At 35.4% G+C, this 26,028-nt stretch overlaps 1 protein-coding gene across 1 annotated transcript; it reads right to left on the reverse strand.

The window, feature by feature from the left end:
* LOC149071772 (ubiquilin-1-like) lies at nucleotides 1-25,566 on the reverse strand. Its single transcript, XM_089247713.1, has 13 exons — nucleotides 25,174-25,566; nucleotides 22,835-22,937; nucleotides 22,243-22,292; nucleotides 18,687-18,812; nucleotides 16,838-16,963; nucleotides 14,232-14,360; nucleotides 11,932-11,983; nucleotides 9,816-10,117; nucleotides 5,842-5,925; nucleotides 5,612-5,727; nucleotides 2,447-2,618; nucleotides 703-790; nucleotides 1-619 (listed from the first exon to the last, which is right to left on the reverse strand). Exons 1-13 carry the CDS (start codon nucleotides 25,498-25,500, stop codon nucleotides 555-557), a joined length of 1,740 nt encoding a protein of 579 aa, XP_089103839.1. The 5' UTR covers nucleotides 25,501-25,566; the 3' UTR covers nucleotides 1-554.
* Nucleotides 25,567-26,028: the final 462 nt, after the last annotated feature.

Consider the following 26,028-nt stretch of genomic DNA (forward strand, 5'->3'; position numbering starts at 1 on the left):
TAGGAGCAAAGTACAAGGGCTTTTTTTATTTCAGCATACAAAATAAAACCCACAAAGGTAAAAAAAATAATGTAAATACAATAGCAGATATCCAACATGGTATCAGATGAGCGAAAGCAACATCGGCTTCCAATTTCCTAATGGCATACGGTAAAGTTTCCATAACAAATTACGACATGCAAAAGCGAGAAACATAAAAGAGAATCCCATTTAACATGAAGAAAAACTACACTAAATGACAAATGATTACATGATAGTATCACTCTGCTAAACTGATAGCTGAAGTACATTGTGCATTCATTTACGAAGAATACTGTCAGGGACGAGAGTTCTATGGAAAAGGCAAGATAATGGGATTTCCATTACATACAAATCAGACCATGGTTGATCCATGAAATAACTTAAAATATGATGACATGATACTGCAGTGAAAAAATACAAAGAAAAAAATACACCCATTATACTAGGCACTAACTGGTATTTTTTTCACATGCAATATGAACAGAAAGGAACAGACAAACTGATGAATTCTGAAAGTCAGAACTACAACCACATCAATTCTGAGTCCCAATGATTCGTTCTATAGCTGCGTTAACATCTCCAAAGGTGGCCATCAATGCTGAAAAAAGGTAAAAACAATACAAGTTTAATTGCAATACAAACTATGAGAAGAAAAGCAAAAAATACAAAAATATTAACTACCTTGCAAATTTGTTTCTTTGTTAACGAATCCCATTGCTTGAAGCTGCTGAAGTTCACTTTGATATCTCTCCTCAGGTGGAAGTTGTAACTGAAAGGAACAAATTTCCAATAGTACCTTTGCTGATCTTGGGAACGCTCGTTTGTAATTCGAAAGATAACAAATTGAAATATAACAATAAAATTAAACAGGTTTTTTTTTTTTGTGTAAAAGCCATTTCTCTCTCGATTCAAACCCGTGGACCTTGATGGCAACCTTCATAGTGGAAGACGAGCATCTTACCACTGTGCCATTCAGGCACTACCTTTCACTACTGGTATTTTTTTACAAGGACATCTGCCAGGGTTCGTACGGGTCAGGGAAAAGTCAGGGGAAAAAATTTTTACTAAAAAAAGTCAGGGAAATCAGGGAAAATTGCCCATTTTTGCTTTAAAACCTGGAAATTTCAGACAACGACCTGGAAAATCGTCACGATTGTCGTCTGATCGGGAAAAAAGATTGATCAAAAATAATAATGAGGAAAAAAAAAATCCGTCAGGATGAAAAAAAAGGGAATTCCGATAACATCGTAAATATTGATAATCCGTAAAATATTGCAATATATCGCAAAAAACATTAGATACTGCCAAGGAGGAATGAGGATTTTGTAAGTCCGCTTGGAAAAGCGTATTGTTACGACTTTATCATAACTTTTTCTAGTGCTTCCAGAAACATCATAACTACGCATCATAGAAAGCCATGGGGGCAAAGCGCAGTTGCGATAATTTCGTAAGTTGACTTCAGTTAGGAACGACAGATGACGCACGGGTATGTTTTGATTTTCCACGTGGGTATTTTTATTTGAAAACAATACGTTGTAAGAAAACTTGTCTGAGCGGATCGTCAGTAGGCTGATTGGATCGAAGCAGTCAAAAATGACCCATATAAAGCATGGTGGCAGCTTTGCGGTAAAACTCGCAACATGGGCAGATAAGTTATCCAGAACTATGGCAAGCACGTGAAATCAGAGTTCAGTGAACAACCCCCGATTGCGTAGCTTCTCGGTTCTAGCGCTTACGCGAGTGCAAGCCAACTGTAAAGAATTTTGATGCAGTGAAACCAACTACATCTTTGACTAATTATGTCACAAAGGAAACAACTGTAAAGGCTTAAATCTTGTGGGCATTGAAATTGCCGAAAAGGGAAATCTTTCATTCCTTAATTGTGTTCCATTTTTCTTCTCCATCAGGTGTATTTGAAAAGCATAAATGTGTGTAAAAAATCTATGATTATGATGTCATTATGATATTGTAATTAAAATTATTAATTTTATAATTAATATTAATTTTAAAATATAATTAATTTTAAAATATAATTAATTTTAAAATATAATTAATTTTAAAATATAATTAATTTTAAAATATAATTAATTTTAAAATATAATTAATTTTTTCAAAATTTTTATTAATTTATATCAATTTTTTGATTTAAAAAAAAAACCTGGAATTTTTTGAAAATTTGACTGGAAAACCAGGAAAAGTCAGGGAAATTTTTTTACGAAAATGAGTATGAACCTGAGGGTCAGATGGAGCCATTTGGCTGAAGGTTGTGCACCCTTGCTCTACTACTAAATAACCAATCAATTAGGCTATGTAATTGTTAAATTATACCTTTTCGAATTTTAAGGCAAAAAAAATTGACAATTAAATTGGAAAAATACAAAGAATTTCACAAATGAGTATGATGCCATAATCAGATTTAACTCACGTTTCTTTGCGCCATAGAATTAACCATGTAGCTCATGAATTGGCTGAAAGATTCTTGTGTGTTTTGCAATGCAGGTTCCTCCGTCCCGCCTCCTCCTGCATCTCCAGAAGGTTTGTTTTCAGTACTTGGAGTAGAGACAGGATTCAGATGAAACGGTGGTTGCGAGGGAAACCTTCAAAGGATATCAAGTTAGAATTCATTCCTTTATAAAGATCCAATACATACTGAAAAATGGTACAATTGTAGACGTGGGTGCAAGAACCAGGTATATAGCTGCAGTTTTTCACATTTTTCAGGATGGACAAAAAATACTTTGAAAAATACTTAATGCTTTTTAAAGCTTATCAAATTTGGGTGAAATAACCTTCTACTACAGACAGATTTTACTTTTTAAAATTTTAGCCTAGTTTTTTTAATTGAAAAAAAAGAATGAATGGAGGTGTATGGTTCTTTCCATCCAACACTGGAATTTGATGGCCAGGCCTACAAATAAAATCGTAATAGGTACCGCAAAAAAACTTTATTAACACATTAACCAGTCAAGCGGTTACGACGGTGTTTGCCGCCGTCTGCCATACGTAATGTTGGTGCCTATGACAGTATTTGCCAACGTGCAGACTTTTTTCGGTCTTTTTCACCAGTCAAGTGGTTAAGATGGCATTTGCCGTCGCTGATATACGTAATGGTGTTGTCTACGATAGCATTTGCGGACACGAAGACTTTCGGTCTTTTTCACAGATATGATGAAATAATTTGTCATACATGTGCTGCCATCCTTCTACTTTATTATCTCATCACTAGATGGAGTCGACAATTATATTTCAAGGTCTGAGATTATTATTACTATTATCTTTGTCATGTTTTAAAAAGCTGCATCCCCATCGCTTTTTTTTTTCGATTTCCGATTCCCTTGCGAAGATGCATCTGTTTTATTACTCATATATCTTTCAGCAAAGGTTCAACTACTATGGTTCCACATAAATCCATCAACAGCATTTCTTTTAGTCACAAGACATTATGACCGCCCCTCCCCACTTTTGGGGTGTCATATTTTGCCCATTTTTCAAAAAAGTACTTTACCAAAATCACTTAAAACAACAGTCATTATTACACCGTTTTCTGACTCACTTGAAAGGTGCTCAGAAATCATCATCATTAACATCACTAGATGAAAATGACTGGCTGATGCAACACATGCAACACATGGAAACGATGCGATCGGCAACACATGGAAACGATTTGGTGCAGAAACAAGACAGCTCCAGCAGCTGTCTTGTTTCTTACACTGTATGGGACACCAGTACAGCTCATTTTACATTATATCTGTATAGCCATTGTTTGGAGCAGTTACGACTCTTACACCAATAGATAGAGGATTTTTTTCCTTTATAGGAAAAAGTGAAAATCAGAAAAAAGTGGAGCAGCCTGGTTCTTGCACACGTCTTCAATTTCAGAAGAATTTCATGATCTGAAAGGATTACAAAACAATACTAATGTTCAGCCATTATATGCCACCTGGCAGTCCAGTGGTTAGGGAGCTAGTTTCTGACTTTGCAGTTCTGGGTTTGAATCTTAGTTCGTGCATGGATGTCTACCAACACTAACAAATTCCCTGGACAGATCGTAAAGATCTCTTGGGAATACATGATGATTCAAAACTCAACATCCACACTTTTAGGGGAGGTAGAAAACACAAAAACAAAATAGAATCACATAGGAATATATTACCTGCAATCTCATTCTGATCATCTGGAGGATAAGTGAAGATTCAGAAATGACAAGCCAATAATGGGTGGAGAAAAACTTTATTTAGCTATACTTTACACGAGGACAATAGGTGCACATGTGAAGTTTCACAACAAGTGTGCTCAAAGTTCTTACCACCCACAGTTATGCACATTTCAAAATGGTGATACATTGATTATCAAACCCTTTCAAAAATACCTGGCATTTCACGAAAATTTGCATTAGCTACATAACTTGGCAGCATTACACATAAACAAACTTCACGTCAGGCTTCACTACACGCACATTCCAATATGTACCAATTCGTTAGAGGTTCCACAGTGGAATATGGACGAAGTACATGTGTGGTATAGTAGCTACATAACTGTAGATGTTAAGAACTTTGAGCACTTGTTGTGAAACTTAATGTGTACATGCACTGCCCTCGTATAAAGTATTGTTAAATAAAGAGTTTTTCCACCCATTATGGGCTTGTCATTTCTGCATCTTCATTTATCCTCCAGCTGATAAGATAGGGATTTCCGGTTATACATTCCTATGTGATTTTGTTTTGTGTTTCTGTGTTTTCTAGCTCTCCTGAAAGTTTGTATATTCAGTTTTGAATCACCCTGTATACTCTTATGTCTGTTTTATTCAACAAGAACTCATTCTGAAACTGGAGGGGGGGGGGGGAAAGGCAAATTGAATACAGGTAAACTTTTTGCAGCAAAAAAACTTGACCCACGTTATGGTTTTGATGGTTTTCAAGTGTGAGAAGAAAAGGGGCAGCTTATACATGAGTATACTGTACTCAAGCACTTATAAACTGCATTCAAACTTATACATAAATCTTGCTAATTTTCTATATATGAATGAATAGCTGGTTTTCTTTTGCTTCTAACTCCCCTCAATCAGAAGATGAATATACTGGTTCTGTGGAGTCTGAATCTTTGCTCCCCGTTGAAGAGCATGAGAAGATAAGCCGAAACATTTTTTTAATGAAACTTGACCCAGGTAAGTCTTTGTTGGTCAGGGATCCCTTTACACACGAGCATATGGTATTCAAACTTAATAAATCTTGCTAATTTAGGCTATATGAATGAGAACTTGGACTGTTTTTTTCCTGCTTCTGTCTTCAATTAAACACTGACTGAACTTGTTCTATGGCACGTGAATCTTCACTCCCTCTGAAGAGCCTGAGATGATGATTTGCTGATTTTTTTGAAACAGTCAAAATTCAACAGTGTTTGCCAATGCACATCTATAGATGCATGATTCACACAACAAAATTCAATTTCACCGGGAAGTAAAAATACTCCACCACACATTTTAGGTACATTTTTTAATAGTTATTTCTATTTATTTATCCTATACAACCATATGCCGTGAAATATAATAACCATTCATAGACTATAAGACACAAAGCTCCAAATAACTTACATATTAAACATGTTTGGTGCAGCCTGCTGAAGTTGATCCAAACCTTGATGGATATTCATCATTGCTGTCAATGCATGGGGGTTAGTCACAAAGTTTCTATAGTCAGGATTTTGCATCTGAAACATCAGAAATATTTTTTGTTTGTTTTCATTAATGGCAGTAGGTCAAAAATTATTTAAAAACACTCTTACGATTTGTTGAAAGTATACATGTTTTCTTTTTTTAAATACCTGCTGCATCAATGCAGGAAACGCCCTTTTGAACTGATCTTGAATCTGAGGGTTGCTTCCAAATATTGGATTATTAACCATTACCTGAAAACATACATTGACATTTGCTGTTTTAATGTACCGAAGTTTATCACATGAACAGTTTTATTACATCTTTATTGTATAATAATGTTTTCTATCATCATATATCAGCGCTTGATGAATTGAAGGTAGCCAAGACAACTAAAAAATTTATATCGGCTCCAAAATTTTTCAATTTTAGTCAATCCTTGTTACATTTTCAGTAATACTTCAGCTGACAAACATAATTTGGTCTAGAATCGCATTCGTTAGCAGAAATGCAGTTTCTGAAGCTTTTATAAAAAATTGTTGTTTGATTCATTCCAGGTGCAGCCTAAAATTTGAAGAAAAGTTTTATGAAACACTAAAATGCACTATGTCATTGACATTGTAATGAAAAGACATTGAATCTGAGATTGAAAGAAGAGATGAGCAACTTTAGAATCGGTTAACCTTTTAAGCAGTTTTTAAAATTGCCCTGATCCATATTATATAACTGCCACAGTGGAAATCACTAAATCTTCTGCAAACTGCTACCTGCTTTCCAAGAAGAATATTAATTTATTTTTTAATCTAGTGCAGCTGATAAATGCCTCCCAACAACTGAGAACAATAATAAGAAAAAGGAAAATATTTCCGTTATTTATGCTGTAAGCATAATCCCATACTAACTTGGAGGAAAAGGAAAAACATCCTCTCTCCTTCTGATTTTGAATGAAAGCTGATTCTTCGTACTGGCAGTTCATCGATAGATTTGGAGGAATGGAAAACATATCAGAGAAAGAGTGTTGCACATAGCTAGCTGGACTCGTCATTGCCAAAATGAGAGGGTTTGATAAGAATCTGCAGGGCTTCAACTCAAAAAAAAAAGGAAAAAGTAGGACAGGTGGAGGGAGGTCACAATCATAGCATAATTTTAAAAAAAAACAACAAATTTTCTTTAAATAAAAAATTTATATAGCATAATTTCAGTATTTTATAAGATTGACTCTCTCTGGCCAAAGCAAAATGACAGTAACACAATTTTTGGCCAAAATAGTGTACTAACAACTACAGATAATTATTTTCTCTATCCTCACAATATATATTACATTCTTTTTTTGGAGTCTCTCACAATCCTGTCTTCAACAAAGCACAGTGAATTATGAAGACATAAGTTTTTCAAGAATGATGCTCTCCCGAGACCACTTTCAAAAGCACAGTGCAAAATGTGTAAATTACAAGGCTCAATGCAAATAAGTCAAGGCGAACCGGATGGTTTTACTGTGTTGTCCATCCTTTTTTTAAATGGGATTTGTTTACATTTTACTGTTCAAATTCCTTTTGACAAATGACACATTTTAATTTCTAGCTCTTTGCTGAGCATTGTAAATATTGTTTATGCCTCTGCATGCCCTAAACATACAGAAGATAATTGAATGCTATCGGGTAGCACCAGAATCACCAAACCTAGAATAGGCCTATGTATCCAACTGCTTTGTTATGCAAACTGTTGTTTCACCTATGCACAAATTTACACCACAAGTTTGAATGATGAATGGTAGTTCACTATCCAAGACCATGAAGTAGTAAATACAAAATTATTATTTTTTTAACAGTTTTTAATGACTACCCTACTTGTTGCACCCTCAAACTAAGTAAAAGAAAAAATAATAAACTAAATGTAGTGCACATACACACCCCTAAATAACTAAAAAATGATACAATTTCTGCTTTGGCAAAATCATTGATTGCAATCTACCACATTTGTATTATTTGGCAATATATCAATGATTCCTGCCTCAATTAAAATCAATTACACAAATTTTGTTGATAGCATTCGGTAAAAAAAAAAGGGGGGAAGTAGGGCATTTTACTGAAAAGTAGAATAAATGAGAGCCCTGGAACCCAAGATATTTTGGGGTTGCTGAAATATAAAGTGTACAAAATTTAGACAAGATATCTCGCCATTGTCACTGTAAGAGTGAAAGGATGATTTTTTGGAAATGGGAAAACCCAAAGATCTTATTTTATACTATGTGTATACACAACTTAGATCATACATGTTCTCGTATGAATGTGGTCAGTTCATTTTCCTGTCTCATACATGCAGATAGAAAAGATAAGCTTCTGATGCTAAGTCTTAATGTATGAGGTGAAAACATTCAAGTCACTTTTTTGATGCATTTTCTCTCAGTTTAATCTTTTGTTTCACATGAAATGGCTCAAAAGCTGTCTGAAGGATCAATAGAAGTAGAGTGGAATGTGCTAATTTGAATAATTCAAACTTTCATGAACTCATCTTGAGTTTTCCATTCAATTTAATGTTAATTGATTTAAAAATGATATGCATCTCTTGTTTAATTCAATTTTTTTTTCACTGTAATAAAAAAACTTTGACCACTTGCCAAAAAAAAAAAAAGTAGCAATTCTTCTTTTGATAACAGCACCCTTTGTATATTGAAATGTTATGTCAGAATTCAATTGGCTTTTTGCATTGGATTAATTTTTTAGCAATACGGTTTAAGGGGAAAAAAAAATTACCCGGGTTTTGATGATTGGAAACCGGCAAACCAAAATTATCTAAATCCGTAAGAAGATTATCCAAGCTTAATTAATTTGCCAAAGGTGGTTGGATGACTATTGAGCAATTTCAGGCATAACTGTCTATAGTATAAGAATTCAAAATAATAATTTGTAAATATTTAGTTGTTTTTTTTTTGGTAATTTAATACCTATTTTAACATAGTTCAGCCTGAATACTGTGAAACTCCTCTTAACGGACCCCTCAGATGTGGTCACCCCTCTTTTATTGCCAAATAATAATTTTCCATTGCATACCTAAAGTATGCATTTCAAATTCCTGATTAACGGACACCTTTTTTTTCATAGACAATTTTTTTTGTCTTGTTCATGTCTGTAAAAGGGAGGTTTACTGTACATTGAAATGATTTATTCAATCTCTGAAACAGATTCCTTCAGAACAGTTTCTTTTAGGAAATTTTAATGAAAATATATTTCCCTAATACAGCAAAATGAATAGTGAAATTTGGGACATAGTTTCAAAACCGATTATATCACCAACTGCTCCCATAATTCAGGCTTTCAGTATGGTCAAGAAGTATTACAGGGATGGCAATTCCAGAAAGGTGAAATAACATAGCAGCTAAGATCAATTAAATAATCCTATGGATGAATTAGTTGCAATTTGTAGTCATTTTACAGACCCAGTATAGATTAATTGAATTGAAATTTTAGATAGAAATTTTAGATAATTTGAGCTTTTTTGCTGTCCCCTTTAGTTTCGAATTGACCAAGTTTGACTGTAAATCTGGAAAGTGATTTGAAGGCAGACATAGATTAATCAGGCTTGAGTGACATCAATTCCAATGTGAAAATGCAGACTATAAGATGGCTGTGTATCATGCCTATCCATATCAATGAAAACATTCATTAGCGAGGCTGGAAGATAAAATTCATTTGCTAAAGTATCACTATATTTCCTTGTTTGTTATGTAGGGTGCCCTAGACATAAAACAAGGTTAAAAGTGCATACCATTTTAAAAAATATATATATAATTACACTAACAGCTACATGGGTTATGGCCAGTAATATGGCAACTTTCACATACCAACCTTGGAATAGATTGCATGAAAGCTACCACTTTCATAAAAGTTGATGACCACTGAGCAAAAACACCAATGCCCAGCTGTAATTCAGTCTTTTAGAGCCAATAGTTATAGTAGCTCAAAATTTAGTTTGAAATTCACTTACATAATGCACAATCAAAACTTTTGAGTTGTTAATCATTCACTTTCTTGAAATCTAGTTTTATGAGATAAAAATGCAAATTATGCATAAAAAACAATATACATATTACTTTTGATTGATAAAAGAGAAAAGTACGGTTTTTTTCTTTCATGAAACAGCTTACTTGAGTAGCCATATCTGGGTTAGAGGCAAGTGCTTCCATCACAGTCTGCATGTACGGAGCATTCAGCATTTCCTGCACAAGTTGAGGGTTTTGCATCATCTGTTGCATGATGCTCTGCAAACCAGGAGAAGTGAATAGTCCTTGAGATTGGGATGCAGATCCTGTAGTACTGTCAGTTTTCGTGCTGGTTTTCTCATTTTCAGATGACGGTTTGGATTCTGCCCCAGATTCAGAGCTTGCCCATGGATTTGGAAGAGGGGCCTTGTTCTCAACTCCTACAGAGGATTCAGATTTATCATCTAGTGAAACAAAAATGACAGAAAATTAACATACATCAAGACAAAATTTGAAAAGAAAAGTAATTTTATGCTATCAATATTCCTTAGAAACATAAAAGCTGCTCTTGTTTGTTTATGTGCCATAGCAAAATTTCTACAAACTCTTGCTATCTTTAAAAAGAACAAGAAAAAGCTTTTGATCACCTTCTTCAATTGGTGAAAACAATCCATAAAATTTGGTTCATTTAATTATATTTTTCAATTCTTTGTGACACAAAATTTGTAAAGAGAGAAGACTGCACCTCTGGTGATTGATGCATTATTACAATTAGCCAAACCTTTTTCCACAAGCTCTTCAGCATACAGTATAACAGCATATCTTAGCAAGTCTGACACTAAATGTTGAGATTAAGAATAAAAGAAAAAGGGGGAAGAGAAAAATTTCATATATTGAACTGAAAGTCTGACTTGATCTGGAGTACTATCATTTTGTTCCCTGAGCAGGATGTAAGGATAGTCCTAACAGGTACCCCCAGATCAGGGACATATAATGTACATGAGAATTCAATTTTAAAGTTTTCAGGTTTTTTTGGCCAATGTGATCTATAGTTTTTCTGTTGAAGCACAAGAACTACTTCAACAGAAAAGAAGAGCGGATGGAAATCAACAGTGCTTGGTTTCCCATCTTAAAAATGATGAGATTGACACCCTAGCATTATTCAGAGCCCTTAGGAAAAACTTCGGCCACTGGGGAAAATCTGGCTCAACGGAGCAATCCCAATGAAGCAATGCGACTCAAGCAGGGAGAAGGCGTAAGTAATAGCTGTTTGCCCATCGTTACATAGTTCTTGAAAATGTTTGCCACCAGTGTTGACGAAACGGTGAAAGACAAAAACTATACATCATGTTGGCCAAGAAACCCAAAAACTTTAAAATTGAATTCTAATTCACATGATGGCCATGAAGTCTTTTTTGTTTCATTGTTGGGCTGGGTCCAGATCCGCTGAGCTACATGGTACTACATTATGCAAAATGCTGATAGTGGACTTAAACTAGAGCAGAAGGGTGCAGAATAAGTTTGAACAGAGCGAGGTTCAAGGGGTTGAGAGCTTTTAATGATAATTGTACAAAACAGTGATGCACATAAGAAGAAAACAGTCTAAATCGAATGTGAATGAGTGTGAGCCAATTTCTTCGATGGACTGAATCTCAGTGAATCACCCTCCGATGAGAGCAAAGGATACAAAATGTTGTACCTGTGCTCAGCTTTTCCTCAAGAACCACCTCTGGTTTTCCCATGGAGCAACAGTGGCATAGTGTGGTTGAAGGTGTGGACACAGCTTTAGGAACTGAAGATAACCATTGTGTGCCAAATCACATATACATTAAGATTAAAAAAAAAAACTAAAAGTATTTTTCTATCATTCCCATTGGTTATAGAGTCTAAGGATTTATGCAGATAGATGTAAATTAACTCATACCACTGAGATCAAAGACATCACAAATGTTCAATATTAAATGCTATAATTTCCTGCCTGTAACTTGCTGCAGCATATAATATACACTTGTAAATTTCACTACTTTAAGAAAGAAAATTGATTCCATAATCTACATAGGATGAAGTTTTGGTTGTTTTTCAATCACCAGTAATAAAATTTGGCAATGGAAGGAGATATTTAGTTTCTCAAATTTATTAGAGAGAAATAATTTTGACTGAATTCTAGAGTTACATATAACATGGTATATAATAACTTGCGTTTTATAATAAAATTCATATTTTTTTGGCTGGAGGTTATGGTTATTTTCAAATAAGAATGCATGAAAATTATACTTGCCAGATTTTGCTTTTTTAGCTTCCGAGGTTTGAGCATCAGATTCATTTTCTGTGTTCTAAAAGACAAAAAAAAAAAAAAAAATTCTGATGCTCAAGATGTTATATTAAGTTGGAGGCATTTAGTAATTAAATAATTTGCTTTATTTGAAAAAAAATTCAGCATACATTTTTGTGATATATGCACATATACATAGTTTCATGATATATGTGGAGTGATATGTGATATATGTACATAATCTCACATGATATACCCCATACACACAACACTTTGACATGCACCAATTCGTTAGAAATTCCCCGGAAATTTCAAGGTGCATGTATGGTATAGTAGCAGTATATACTTTTGCAAGAAGCAGGATCATATTTTAAAATAAAAAATTCCATTGTTGAAATATCATGTTCATTGATCATAAAAGATTGTGCAATTATAGCAGTGATTCCCAACGTGGGCGATGGAAAGTTCCGGGGGTGGGGGGGGGGGCGGTAGAAGCTATGGGTATAACATAGGATCCTATGGGTTAGATTGCATTGCGGGGCGATGGGAGAAAAAGATTTCCGAAGGCGGCAATGGGACAAAAAATTTTGGGAAACTATGAGTTAGAGGGTTAAACAAGCATGAAAACAACAATGGTTTATCATAAATGCAGAGAAAATATGAATGAACAGTAAAAGGGAAACGCTCTTGACTATCCAGCTTGGTATTATTTTAGTCTGGAAACACTAAACTCTGATGTAATTTGGGTAGAAAACTTACAATACAACATGAGCTTTAAAGCAGCAGTGGTCCACTCCGAGAGCCAGAGGCTGGAGCTTTTCTTGAGGAGCCAGTCACTGTGACGTAACTTGCTTGGTTTTTCAACATCAATCAATCTATTATATGATGCCATTTTTCATAGTAAGTGACCGGTAAATGTGCTGCAGCTCACTTCACTGGTCTGAAACCACGCAGGTCACTTAAATGATCTGTAAATGTGCTGTGGGCCAACAAAGTGATTTAGAAATGTGTCTTGGATCACTCAAGTGATCAGGAACTGCACCGCTGGTAACTTTAGTGATCTGGAAGTGTACCATGGGTCACTAAAGTGATCTGTCATGAGCCACTTAAATGATCTCTGAATGCGTAGTGGGTCACTTTAGTGATCTGGAAATGTGCTGCCGCCCACCTAAGTGATTGAGAATGCACCACTAGTAACTTTAGTGATCTGGAAATGTGCCTGGGAATTTCACTTCATTATAACAAAATTAGGTTTGAAGTGGCGGCCCACATACGACAACTTCATGGGCCAAGAGTTGAGCATGTATGAATTAGGTTGGAAAAAGTTAACACTATCATATATATAATTAAAATGTTCAATTGTTCTGCATATGCTGATTATAATCTCGAGCCAACACAATGAGGGAAAACATGGTTCAGGACCTGGCGCTTGGCCACAGAGAAAAACAAAGGGCTCAAGCTCAATAAAGCTAAAAAAGACATCAGAAGAGCTCATCGGAATAAATTGTATATTGTATAATAGAAATATTTAAATTTGCATATGCTTTTTTTTTTTTAATAATGTGTTTTTATATTCAATGTATTTTATATTTTTATATGCATAATAAAGCGCCCGACATCGCCCAGCCCCCTCATCCGGGGCAATGGCTAAAATTGACAATGGTCAATAGAGCCTGGGCGGTGCACAGAATAAAATGAAATGATTATAATCTCCTACAAAAATTATTTTACATTGTATTGATTTTTATGTTGCTGCCCTTTTTAACTCTGCATTCAATCTTTTTCGCAGAACACTTGAAGGGGCATTATGAAGTACCAGTGTTCCAAGGACCCCAGATCGAGAACCACAGGCCTACTGTATAGTATTAAATATATGTAATGCTGAATATCTTGTAAATAAGAGCCATGATTTTGAAAAAAATGGTACAGTACTGTACTCCTTAAGTACAGTAGACTTGCGATAATCCAGGGTGGTTCTAAAGATAACTCTATCATTTTAGACAGATTTTCTTTGTTCCAATATAGAATAGGAAAAGATTTCACTGCATTTGCCTGCGCACAAAAGTTTATATTACTTAAATGGGCTTTTTAAACTAGCTTCCAGTAATTCAGCTATTTAAGTGATCGAGCACACCCTGGTCTGATATGTGCTGGATCGACGAATGCACTGTATTAAAATAAACTATTGCAGTTTTCTCAGTTTATAAGTTAAAAAAATTGAAAATCAATTTAAACTCCCTATCTCAAAGTTTTCATCTGTTCCCGTCAGTTTTGAGATATAGAGGTTCTGATGAATGAGCACCACAAACCTCTCTTTTGGTTGAAACTGCTTCCTTTGGTTGCATTAAAGCTTGCAACATAGCAGGATTTCTAGCAACATCCATAGTCTGACGAAGGACTTCCGGATTGTTCAACATATGGCTTATTTCTGGATTTCTCTGGAAAAGAACAGAACATATTTTATTAGCAAGTACACAGACATTGAGATACGAGTAACATATAATCCAAATTGAAAAGATGATGGATGAACAGGAATGTGTGAGTTTTTAATGGGAGTATAAATTGTAATATAGCAGTATAGTACAATTTAAGAAACTGAGGATTATAATTAATAAGGATAGATTCAAAACCACGGTCTGACTGTATCAATATATGACAAAAATTCTAAAGAAAAGGCTACATGATGATAAAACACAAAACAACAGTATTTTGATTAATTTGCATAAGCTCAGTAATGTTAACTGCCTTTTTAGGTATGTACAGTTATGTTCAAAAAAATCTGATGGCAAATTTTGTCCTTTGGAATGAAATGCAAATCATATTATGAAAATCGGAATCTCATGTTGTATGACGTCTATCTATGTAACTCTTATATGACTGAGTAAATTTTATAGAAAACTAGCTATAATACCCGGCGCTGCCAGAGTTTACTTTAATGAAACTGTTCGGATCACATGATATTTTCCTCTTTCTTTGAGGGACATGCAAACCGTGTCTAATTTAACCAATATGGTGACTTCCTGTGTGACTCATGAAATAAATCTAGATATATATCTATAAAATCTTTTTTTCTTTTTTTAAGGGGTGCTTAGTATTTCGATTCCCACCCCCCCCCCCGACCTTCAAGTTATCAACACCTGCCTGTTTCAGCTTTCAAAAATGCTTAATTAAAGTTGTGGAATTTTTTTTATGTATTTTTAACGAGCCTATAATTAATTTCAAAATATCCTAACCCACATGAATTTATGTAGTTGAATATCAAAAGACAATACGGAGACATTAATTTTCATGCTTGAGAAGATATAAATAAAAAGTTGAAATCAATGTTGTTGCATGAATGACCAACTCAAAAGTAGGTCCAGCTAATTGCTTCATATTTAATCTGCTAGGCTTCATATATCTCTAAGCAAACTCAATATTTCAAAAATCACGAATTCAATAAAGTTTTTAAAATTATTGATGTGACAGAAAACCCCACCGAATTTCCGCATTTCTACTGCAAAATCGACAATTTTAACTTTGATTTCTATGAGGATCCCCTTTTTCCTGACCCTCAAAGCAATGATGATTATGATGTCTATTCAAAAAGCCTCATTATGGGAGTATTGAAAATATGGCAAACCATTATAAAGGCATAAACTATTATACTGGCAGCGGTAAAGAATTGGCACACCATTGCAAAGGCATATACACATCTGAAACGTATTTCTAGGGAACCACAGTAACCAAAGTAAACGTTCAGAAAGTGATTGTTGAGGCCCACAAACCATTGTTGCCTGACAGTTTTTTGCCCATTTGGGGCATTTGCCCTGTTCTGACGAAATTTTAAAGTAGCCCATCGTTCAAGTTGGGTCCCATTTGGTATATAGTCTATGCAAAATTTGGTGACAATATAAAATTGTAGATTTGTATATATATATATATATATAAGGATTTAAACTAGATAAAAAATTCCTTTCGCAAAAAACCGAACATGGGGAGAAAAGCTTTAGCAAAATACTACAATGCTACTGAAATGATTGATATTTGGATGTCTACTCGTTTCATACCTCCTGTACACATTTTTGCGAAAGTGGCTACCACTTCTTTCACATTCTAAGATTTTCTTTTGCATTTTGCAAAAAATTTGATCATAGCTTAAACCCTGATATATGAAGAGAACATACACACACGCACAGAAAATAAATTTTATATATATAGAAGAAACGGGATATAAAGGAATTCATTAAAATTTCAAAAAAAGTCAGACAAATTTTTCATGTTTCTGGAGATGATTTTTGTTTATTTTATTTATTAAATTGTTTTATTCCTTTATTAATTAAATTGCTTTACTCGCAACTTTGAAAGTGAGGAAAATGCCCAATAGAAGATAAATATCTCTGGAAAAAGAACAGATCGCAAAACTTTTCCAGGATGAACAAACCTACAATTCAACTTTTAAACTTCTAAGTGTTCCAAAATTGACAATATGTGATGTTTGGAAGCAGTTTGTAGTGTGTGGTGAGGTAAACAGAAAGTCTTGTTCTGGTCAATCAAGAAAAACTTGCTAAAGAATTGATCGCTTAATAAAACATCATTCAGTAAAGAATCTGAGGGATTCTTCACTGAATCCGATTTCCTAGCCAGTAATGGAGTTTCTGTTAGTGTCTCTATAAGCAAGTAACACCTTATAAATATTATAAGATGTTAACAATAAATTATAAACAATACAATATAACAATTTATAAACAATATTTCTAAAAATGAAATACATTTTGTTTCAATATTTCCTCAATATATCTTCTTATATTTCAGGGGAAATGAGTGTTTCATTGTCCTCACGACCTCAAAAGATTTCTCACAAAAAATATTCTGCTGAAACATGTAAAAATTAATCTTAATCACAAGATGCTTAATTTCAAATTGAAAGATTTACCTCCATTAGCTGCTGCATTTCCGGATTACTATTCACAATCTGGCGGATGCACTCTGGATTACTCATCAGTGATTGCACAAATGGATTGTCTATGACTTGGCGCAGAAATTCTGGATTGCTTATAAGCTGGAACAAATTTAAAGAAATTAAAATGTATGCAACATAATTTCATACTGATACTTTGTATTAGTTATATGTATCTATATATATATGTAGCTTTGTATTAGCTATAGCATATTGGAAGAGAAAATTTTGCAGTCAGGAAAAATTTCTGACCAGCAGGGCAAATTTTCGACATGAAATAAGCCTAAAGCTTTTTTTTTCTTTTTTCAAACTACAGCCACTGCTTGATTTTGCAAAAACAGACTTTCTTTTACAAATTAGTCTTACGATCCCAAACACTATGCCATGACTTCCTCATTTAAGAAATTTTGATCTAATGAACTAGTTGGTCAAGTTAGTAAAAATGAGTGTCAGCTATATAAAACGAAATTTTTAATCATGGGCCCACAGGGTATAGAATATTTCAGAAGGTCTGTGAGCTTGGATGCCAAAAAAATTAATTTTTTTTACATTGCTGTATACTAAATACTATTTTGTAAAGGAGGGCCAATGACCTTCATTTCATTAGCACAAAGGCTCTGTGGAGCAGAAGAGGTTAAGAGCCCCTAGTATAAAAGGAAAAAGGTGATTGATAATTTTTCTACAATATGCCAATTCCATTTGCATTGGAAAGAATTACAGTAGACTCTCGCTAATCCGGCACATATCAGACTGGAGGTGTGGAGGATTATTGAAATTGCTATATTACTGGAATTCAATTGAAAAAGCCCATTTAAATAATATAAATTTCTGTGCACAGATATACAGTGGCATGTTTTCCTCTTCTACGCTATAGGAAAACCTGCCTAAAAATGCCAAATTACTGGATGGGCCAGATTAACACACAGCTGGATCAGGGTTTAAGCTATGGTCACATTTTTCACAAAATGCTAAAGAAAATTGTAGAATGCAAAAGAAGTAGTATCCACTTTCGTAAAAATGTGTACAGGAGGTAGGAAACGAGTAGACATCCAACCATCAATCATTACATTAGCATTGTAGCAATTTGCTAAAGCTTTTTCCTCATTTTTGTTTTTTTTGCAAAAGGAATTTTTTATCCAGCTTAAACCCTGGGCTGGATTATTGAGAGTCTATGGTAATACTTAACCATACACCTCGTACTCATTCCTCTACAAAATTTCTAACAAATTGGTACATGCCGGAAAGTTTGTGTACTTGTTGCGAACCTAACATGAAGTTTGTTTTGTCTGTGTAATGCTTCTTAAATGTAGTGCTGCCATCTGCCACCAATATTTCTAAATATGAGTGAAGTGTATTGATCAAATAATTGTACTGTCATGGGCCTGTTTCTTTCTGTAGGGAGACAGGCTCAAATTAAATGTGAATCTCCTAAACTTGTCTGTGGTCCACAACTTCAGCTGGCTACCACTGTGGTGATGGCAGGGTTCAAACCCAGGTCTTCGCAATGCGAGTCTGACACTATGACCACTCGACCACCACAGCAGTTACTGTAATACTATAAAAGTCTGCCAAAATTAGTCAATGTAATTTCAATATTTTCTGTAACAACACACACATATTTAATGAAAACAAATAAAAACTTAGTGCATCAATACCATATTTTCAGTTGCAGGAGTTTGTCAAGCCCCTCATACAATAAACCACTGAACATTTTTTTTTTCTGCTCTATCTCATCGAACTTCATAATCAAGTAATTAATAATCTAAGACACACAAGCAAAATAAATAACAAATTCCAATGACTATAGGGGGGGGGACACACTTACCTCTTTCTGCATCTGCTGCTGCATCTCCAAGAAATTCGCAGAGCCAAATCCCAAGCTAGCTAATCCTTGAATGCCACCATAGGCATTCAGACCAAATGGCAAATTTGAAATGGGATCGGTGGAAGCCTGTCAACAGAAGAAAAAGTATGTATCACACAAAACTAGAAATAAAATTTTTTCCTTTATGTTAGGAATTTCAGTTGGAATAACATTCAAAATTCTATTTCAAAATTATGGAGAGTGTTTATTTTATCTCTTAGCATGGCATGGTTAGGTAGATAGATTTTCCTTGGTATCATTTAGACCTTTTCAGTAATTCTGGCTATGTACATGGCTTCAGTTCTCAGAATCTAAAAGGATTCGACGCAAATACCGTCAAGTTTGGATAAAACAAAATCGCACGGGGTCAGGAAATACAGTCTATAGCCTGTTCATGATGAATTTTAAGTTATAACCAGAGGTGCTGACATGAAGAAAATACTGGTGGGGGGGGGGGGGTGCTAAAAAGCACCATTCGTATCTCATATATACAGGGATCAAGCTTGTATGCAGGGGTAAGATGGTGTGTTACATTGTATACTCATGAATTATTTGAATTCAAATAATTCAAAAGCCTTCCCTCACAAAATTTATTGGGGGGCTCAAATATTCTCAGCCCCCAGGTTCACCACTGTGGTGGTTGAGTGGTCACAGTGGCAGACTCTCCTCATGAACACCCGGGTTCAAACCCCACCAGCGCCACAGTGGTGGTCGGCTGTAGTTAATTTTCTGTGGTTCCCTACCTCAAGGCATGAATACAAATATCAGCTAAAAATGTTGTCTTGCCAAAGATAGCAAGAGGCCTACACCTGTACAAGTATTTAATCAATTGTATCACTCACAATTTGCAATATAGATAGCAGCAAAAAAAAATTTACATACAACACATTATATGCACCCAGACTGTCAGGTACACACAGTCATGCTTTCAGCACAATTCCATCGATAGCAAATTGCTCATGGCAATAAACCAGAGTTGTGCTTGGAATGAAAGAAAAAACAAAAGCCCCCAGGTTCTTGCAGCTATGTTTGTATATTTTATTTCCCATCTCAGTAAACGTACAATACCAAAATAAAGTTAAAAATTTCCCTTATATAACGAGTTGTTATATTTATGAATAGATCAGATGTAAAGTATTTTTGGCAAAAAATCTAATTTCTTTTGCAAAGGATTGAGTTTCATAAGATCAGAAGTCAAGGTTCTCTTTTGAAACAGTTTCGGATAGTTCTCAGTTGAATGGAATGTCATGGAGCATCCAAACATTCTCAAGCAATTTTCAAGTCGGCAACAAGGCCCATATTGATTACATTATTCAAAGGAACCCGTTTTGGTTTGAGATAGCGCTGAAAACACACCCATAACTTTTCTTAGAATAGCACAGAACTTCACCTACAGACTTTGTTTTCGAAAGACAGCCTTGATTCTTGATCCTATGAAACTTAGATCATGTGACCATGTACATTAGATTCTCGTCAAAAAACATTCATTATCCAATATTCATAAATATTACAATTTGCTATAAGCAATATATTTTAACAATTTTTTTGTACTGCAGGTTCACTGGGATGAAAAAAAAAATTATAACCAGTACTTCATGTAATAGAGCAGGCTTTTGCTAGTCTGGCACATATCTGTTGTGAGAGCATTTTCCTATTAAAAATTTTTAATTTCTTTTAATCATCATAGGATTGAACATTTCTTTTCCCCCGCTTTATTTTTGCTGATGAACAATCTGTCTTGACTTCTTATTTTTGGTGAAAGCCTTTTGAAGTTCAAATAACAATCTGTTGTATTTTTCACTTGACGACTGCCATCAAATTATAAGAACTCCTTTTCTGTCTGGTTCCCCACATTTGGTCAAAATTCCAGAAGTAATGATTCTCCTATTGACTAATTAGATGGTAGCATCTCGGTCAGAGTGCTCGAAATCTAGGGGTGTCACACACATTTATTGGTGGGAACCAAGAGGTCTGGCACTCTTTAGTGGCCACACCAACCCGAACAAAACTGAAATTCAGTTAATAATCAATGTAAGAATGCAATACACGTTTTCTGGCCATTGTGTGCTCCCAAAAAGCAGAGGATGATGATGGTTGAGCAATGTGTTTTTGTATTTTGAGTGGCTTTTGGCTAAGTGATCTTTACGTTTTGAGTAGTGGCTTAGGTTTTTTTCCCTTCATTATTTATTGATGTTAAATAAGTTTGTGTCTAATTAATTATAAATGATCGTGCCTGAATCAAAGTTTAATTTTTTTTTAAATGGTATAGTTGATTGAAGACTTTAAACAATAATATTTTAAAATATGTTTGATTGCTTAATGAGTGATTTCCGACACACAATGCTAATAGCCCCCCCCCCCAGGGGGCTATATTTGATTTAATTTAATATATTTGTGTCTCTATAGCACAGCATGTCAGACCAGGGTATGCCGGATTACCGAAATCACCGGATAACTGGAAGTTACGTTGCAAAAGCCTATTTAAATAACATAAAATTCTGCACAAAGACATGCAATGACATGTTTTCCTCCTCTACACTCAAAGAAAAAATGTTGGATCAGTGGATAGGCTGTGACTAACACATTGGCAGATTATAGAGAGTCTAATGTATGTGATTCCATTGTAAGAGGGGGCTCAACTCTAAGTTCAACACATAGTTAAACGAGAATGAATAATGAAAATTAGAAGAAACATGAAGGTCTCATGTTTCTTGGAAAAAAGTTATAGAACAATGAAATCTCTGAGTTGTCATTTTGACACTTCTGTATTAAAGGACATAATACTACAGAAATTACATTGACAAAAGGGCTATGAAAAATTGAATCAGCAAACAATCTGCAAATTAGTTTGAAAAAGGTGGCAAAAATATAAAATAAAACAGGCTGGAATAAATAGTTTATAAATAAATAAATCTTTCAAAATGTCATTTTAAAATACAGCACAACGACTTCTCTACTTAAAATTTGTTAATACAAAGAGTGTATAATTAACGTTAGCTTGTTCAGAGCAGTCCACAGCCTCACTGCCAGAAAGCTGTTAAACTAAACTTTGAGAATATCTTGATGGAGTAAAGGTGGAAAAAAACCCCATAAAATCAGTTCTGACATTCCTTACTGGTGGGTGTTTTGTATGAAAATTTTACTGTACATGCTGGATTTCCCCTAAAAGTTGTGAAAACCGCTCAAGATCCATGACAGGTTGAGTCATGAATCTTCATTACCATTTTCTTTTCCACTAAAGTCAGATTTTGGATTCATAAGAATATGCTTTGTTGGTGAACAAAGCGGAACTTTTTACAGACACAGTGAATCAACACCAGAAGATATGGAGAGAGTTTAGGTCTCTCTGAAAGTCTTTATAAAGGATATGGGAAAATTCTCACCATCCCTTCATCAAAATTCTAAAATTTCACATTTTTCTGATGGGTGGATAAGGCTGTAGACAACTCAACTTTACACCTTGTATATCAAGGTTATAAAAATTAAAAAAGTCCAATTTGTATTTTTCATCACTTACTTTTGGAGCATCTTTGATAACCACATGAATAACAAGCCCATCCGTGATATCTTGAAATATAAAATATGTATATGAAAAAAAGATGAATGCATTAGAAACAAATGAGTTTAACAAATAATTACAATGAAAGTATTTCATGACACGTGAATAATGTATGTGGAAAAACAGTATTTTCCCCACATTAGAATTTTTCAGCATGGCGGGAAAAGTTAGGTCTGATAAGGATCAAAGACTAAACAGAATACATTCAAAAGACCAACACTGAATTACATCAACCCACTCACACTCAAACAGAGGAAGCTAATGTATGGACACCTTGAGCATTAACGGGTTAAGCACTGAATAAATAAGTGAATCAGAATGCAACGTAACATTTTCAATGCAGCAAATATGTTTCGACAAGAAATTTGATAATGATGAAAATTTAACATCCACTTATTAATGTGATTTGATTATCGTCAACCTAATTGCAACATACAGATACTTACTGTATTCTGCATGTTCAGAGATTGAACAAATGTCCAGCGGAAATTAAAAACCTTGAAAACTGTATTTGCTGCATATTGAAAAAAAGAAACAGGAAAGTACTCACCATTAGCAGCAAGAGATTCTAGATCCTTTAATACTTTTCCTGCAAAAATCAAACTTATCTGGCCAGCTGGCTTCTTGAACGCCTTTGACGCTTCTTCTCTAAGCTGCAGAAATATTAATCCATGGGAAATTAAAAAACAGAAAAAGGTTTAAATAATTGATAATGTTTTATACAATTATCGTAAAACCAACGCAAATACAGAGGGAAGGAATGATGAGATGTATTTCAAAAGAGCATAATTATAATTCCCTTCATATACTTCATAAACTGTGTAAGCAGAATTATATTCACCAATAACAAAACCTTGAAAGTATCCTCCTCACACCTGAGCCAAAACTGACTACAATGAAATCTCTCTACAACGATACTCGATATAAAGATAAATCCCCATGCAATGATATTTTTTCTTGGTCGGCAGAGTATTGTTATATTAGAAATGAATAGAATTCTTTATCTAACAAAATTCTAAAATCTATTCTAATATATTGAATTCTAATCTAATATGTTAAAAACTTAATAGAATTCTGCAATTGATGGCGTTGATTTATTGTTGCTTATTAATATACAGGGTGTTCTGTTAATGGACCGACAAACTCAGAGGGTTGTTAGTAGGCATCGGGAAGAACAAAAATTTCAATGGTACATGGTGTCGCAAGTCGCAAACTACGTTTAGAGGGTGAAAATCTCGAAAAACCTCTGCAGGCTCTGAGTCCAGAGGAGACAAAAGGTGGATGTCGGTTGATAGCTAAATGCGTTCGTGGATTAACTCACCATATCTGATGTAAGCAGCATCGCAAAACGCACGAGCTGTGGTAGGATAATGTGCTGTGGACGATGTATAAATTAGCGTTATGCGTTAGCACATGTAGCAGTTAGTTGTCTTTATGGTTGACTACATGAATAAGGAATACGCTGATATGCATCTGACTTACGTTCGGCTACACATTTTTCCAGCAAGGTGCGTAATCACCTAGATGTTACATACCCATGGAGGTGTATTGGACAAGTAGGACCCATTGCTTGGTCCCACGTTTACTGGATCTTAATCCCTGTGAATTTTTCCTATGGGATCACCTTACATCACACTTTCCTGCGATGTCTGTGGACACCGGATGATCTCACAACACAGATTGTTGGCCCTGCGGCAGACATCAAAACCATACCTGGTATCTTTGAGCCCTTCCAGGAAACGTTTATAAATCATGTCGATTGTGCAATGGCGTGAGCGGCCGCCACTTCCAACAACTCTTGTAGTAATTAATCAAATAAATCTTTTTGTAGTTATTATTGTACTATTTGTCGTTCCAGAGTGACTTCGAAACCTGCATGCATTTTTTGCGATTTTCACCCTCTCAACATGGCTTGTGATACCACGTTCCATTGAAATTTTTGTTCCTCAAAATTCGATGCCTGCTAACAACCCTCCGAGTTTGCCGGCCCATTAACAGAACAACCTGTATTTTTGAGTGCCTTCCCTGTATTTGTGCCTTCGTAGAAATCTAAATCACCTGTGGACTTTACTTTGTGGAAAAACACTCGCTTCCTCAAATTTAAATCTATGGTCATCTTGCCAACAGTTAGCATCGATGGTCGATTTTTCACATTCCTGATTCTTAGCACAGGGAGTGTGCTCATTTAATCTTGTTCCTATGGGGATTTCCGTCTGTGTTATATAACCAAGAGGGATCATTGCGACCATTGCCGCTCACTGTTAGCAAGAGGGTCATAGTCTTAAATTTCAGGAACCAAGACACACAGGCTCTCAGCTTCATTCTGACCAAAGTATTTGAAGTGAACAGGCATACTTGGATAATCCGTTGGATTATTTCGATTTATTACGCACATTTTGGATTATTTACGTGTTTGTGTCCTAAGAATAATTTCACGTGCATGTGCCCCAAGGATTATTTCTGTTTCTAATGGATTATTGCTGTGCTGTTCAGGATGGGGGGGGGCGACAGGTGAGCGGTAAAAAAACCCTATATTTCCTTTTCTCGGGGGTGCATTAGACTCGGCACTGCTTGGCGCCAAAGCAGTGCCAAGAAGGGTGCTCATACTGAATTTTCACCGCAGATATTTTTCTTTCGCAAGAAAGACATCCGAAAGCAAGACTCTAACTCTTTGAGACTTCTCGTCACGCTTTCGGTTGTTTTTCTCACCAAAGAAAAAAAAGCTGCCAACACATCGCCAAAGAAGGGATTATACTATAAGTTAACACACCCTTTTCTATCACTTTCCAGATAAATGTTGAGTTTTCAATGATCCGAAATGGTCCCAGATCCGTTCAACTCAAATTACCGAGATAATATTACATTAGGATAGTAGGTACCTATACGTACATCTTTAACAGAAGCCCCGGGCTCGATTTCGACGACTCGCTTCTCCTTGGGCGTCTTGAGCGTGAGTTTGATGATCATGGCCATCGAGGAGTCCTCGTCCTTGTCGCTCTTGTTGGGAACCGGGACCTCTTCGCAATTGTCGTCGTCATCGCGCGGTTCCTGTTTGATTTTGACGGCCCCCTTTTTGTCCCCAGCGGTAACCTTTTCCTGTTCGACGGCGCATTCGTCCTCGGACACGGGCTCCTTCTTGACCCTCGTCGTGTCGACTGGCGTTTCCTCGACGCCGTCGTCAATCGTTGGCGAGGAAGTCTCCATCTCAGAACTCATTTTCAATCCGCCGCAGACTTGCGATGAAAAATCTACACCAAATGTAAACAACGAGCCGGAAGATACACCGCGTTGCCAGATACCTTCCTACTAAATCGTGAAGCTACTTTTTTCCGAATGTGTGAAAGCTCGTACAGAGGTCGCTCATCGCCATGCAAGGTGCTTACCATATCTCATAATAGGCGAATTTTCTGAAACTAAAGAAAACGCTTAAAATGACGTGAAAAAAGGAGGATATCTGATAACCCTGTTACAGTAAAAACACGAGAAGACCGATTATGAGCAGAGAGGTGTGTCTACAGAATGGCTTATAACGTGCTTTCCCTTCCCCAACATCTCAGAACACAGCCGCTAGGCACGACCGGCTGAACACAAGGCCAACGCAGCTAGAGTTCACGTCCCCAAGTAACACAACGATATCGTTAGGATATCGTGCCGATACCGGTCCGACGTCGGATAAATAGTGAACTCGGAAAGAGGTCGGAAATGTTTACGTGTCCGATATCGAACGGTTCAATAAAGCACTCA

The sequence above is a fragment of the Pholcus phalangioides genome, unplaced genomic scaffold, assembly GCF_987345545.1.
Source record: "Pholcus phalangioides strain wild (caught in Gottingen) unplaced genomic scaffold, Ppha-v1.0 ptg000018l_1, whole genome shotgun sequence".
Classification (NCBI taxonomy): Eukaryota; Metazoa; Arthropoda; class Arachnida; order Araneae; family Pholcidae; genus Pholcus; species Pholcus phalangioides.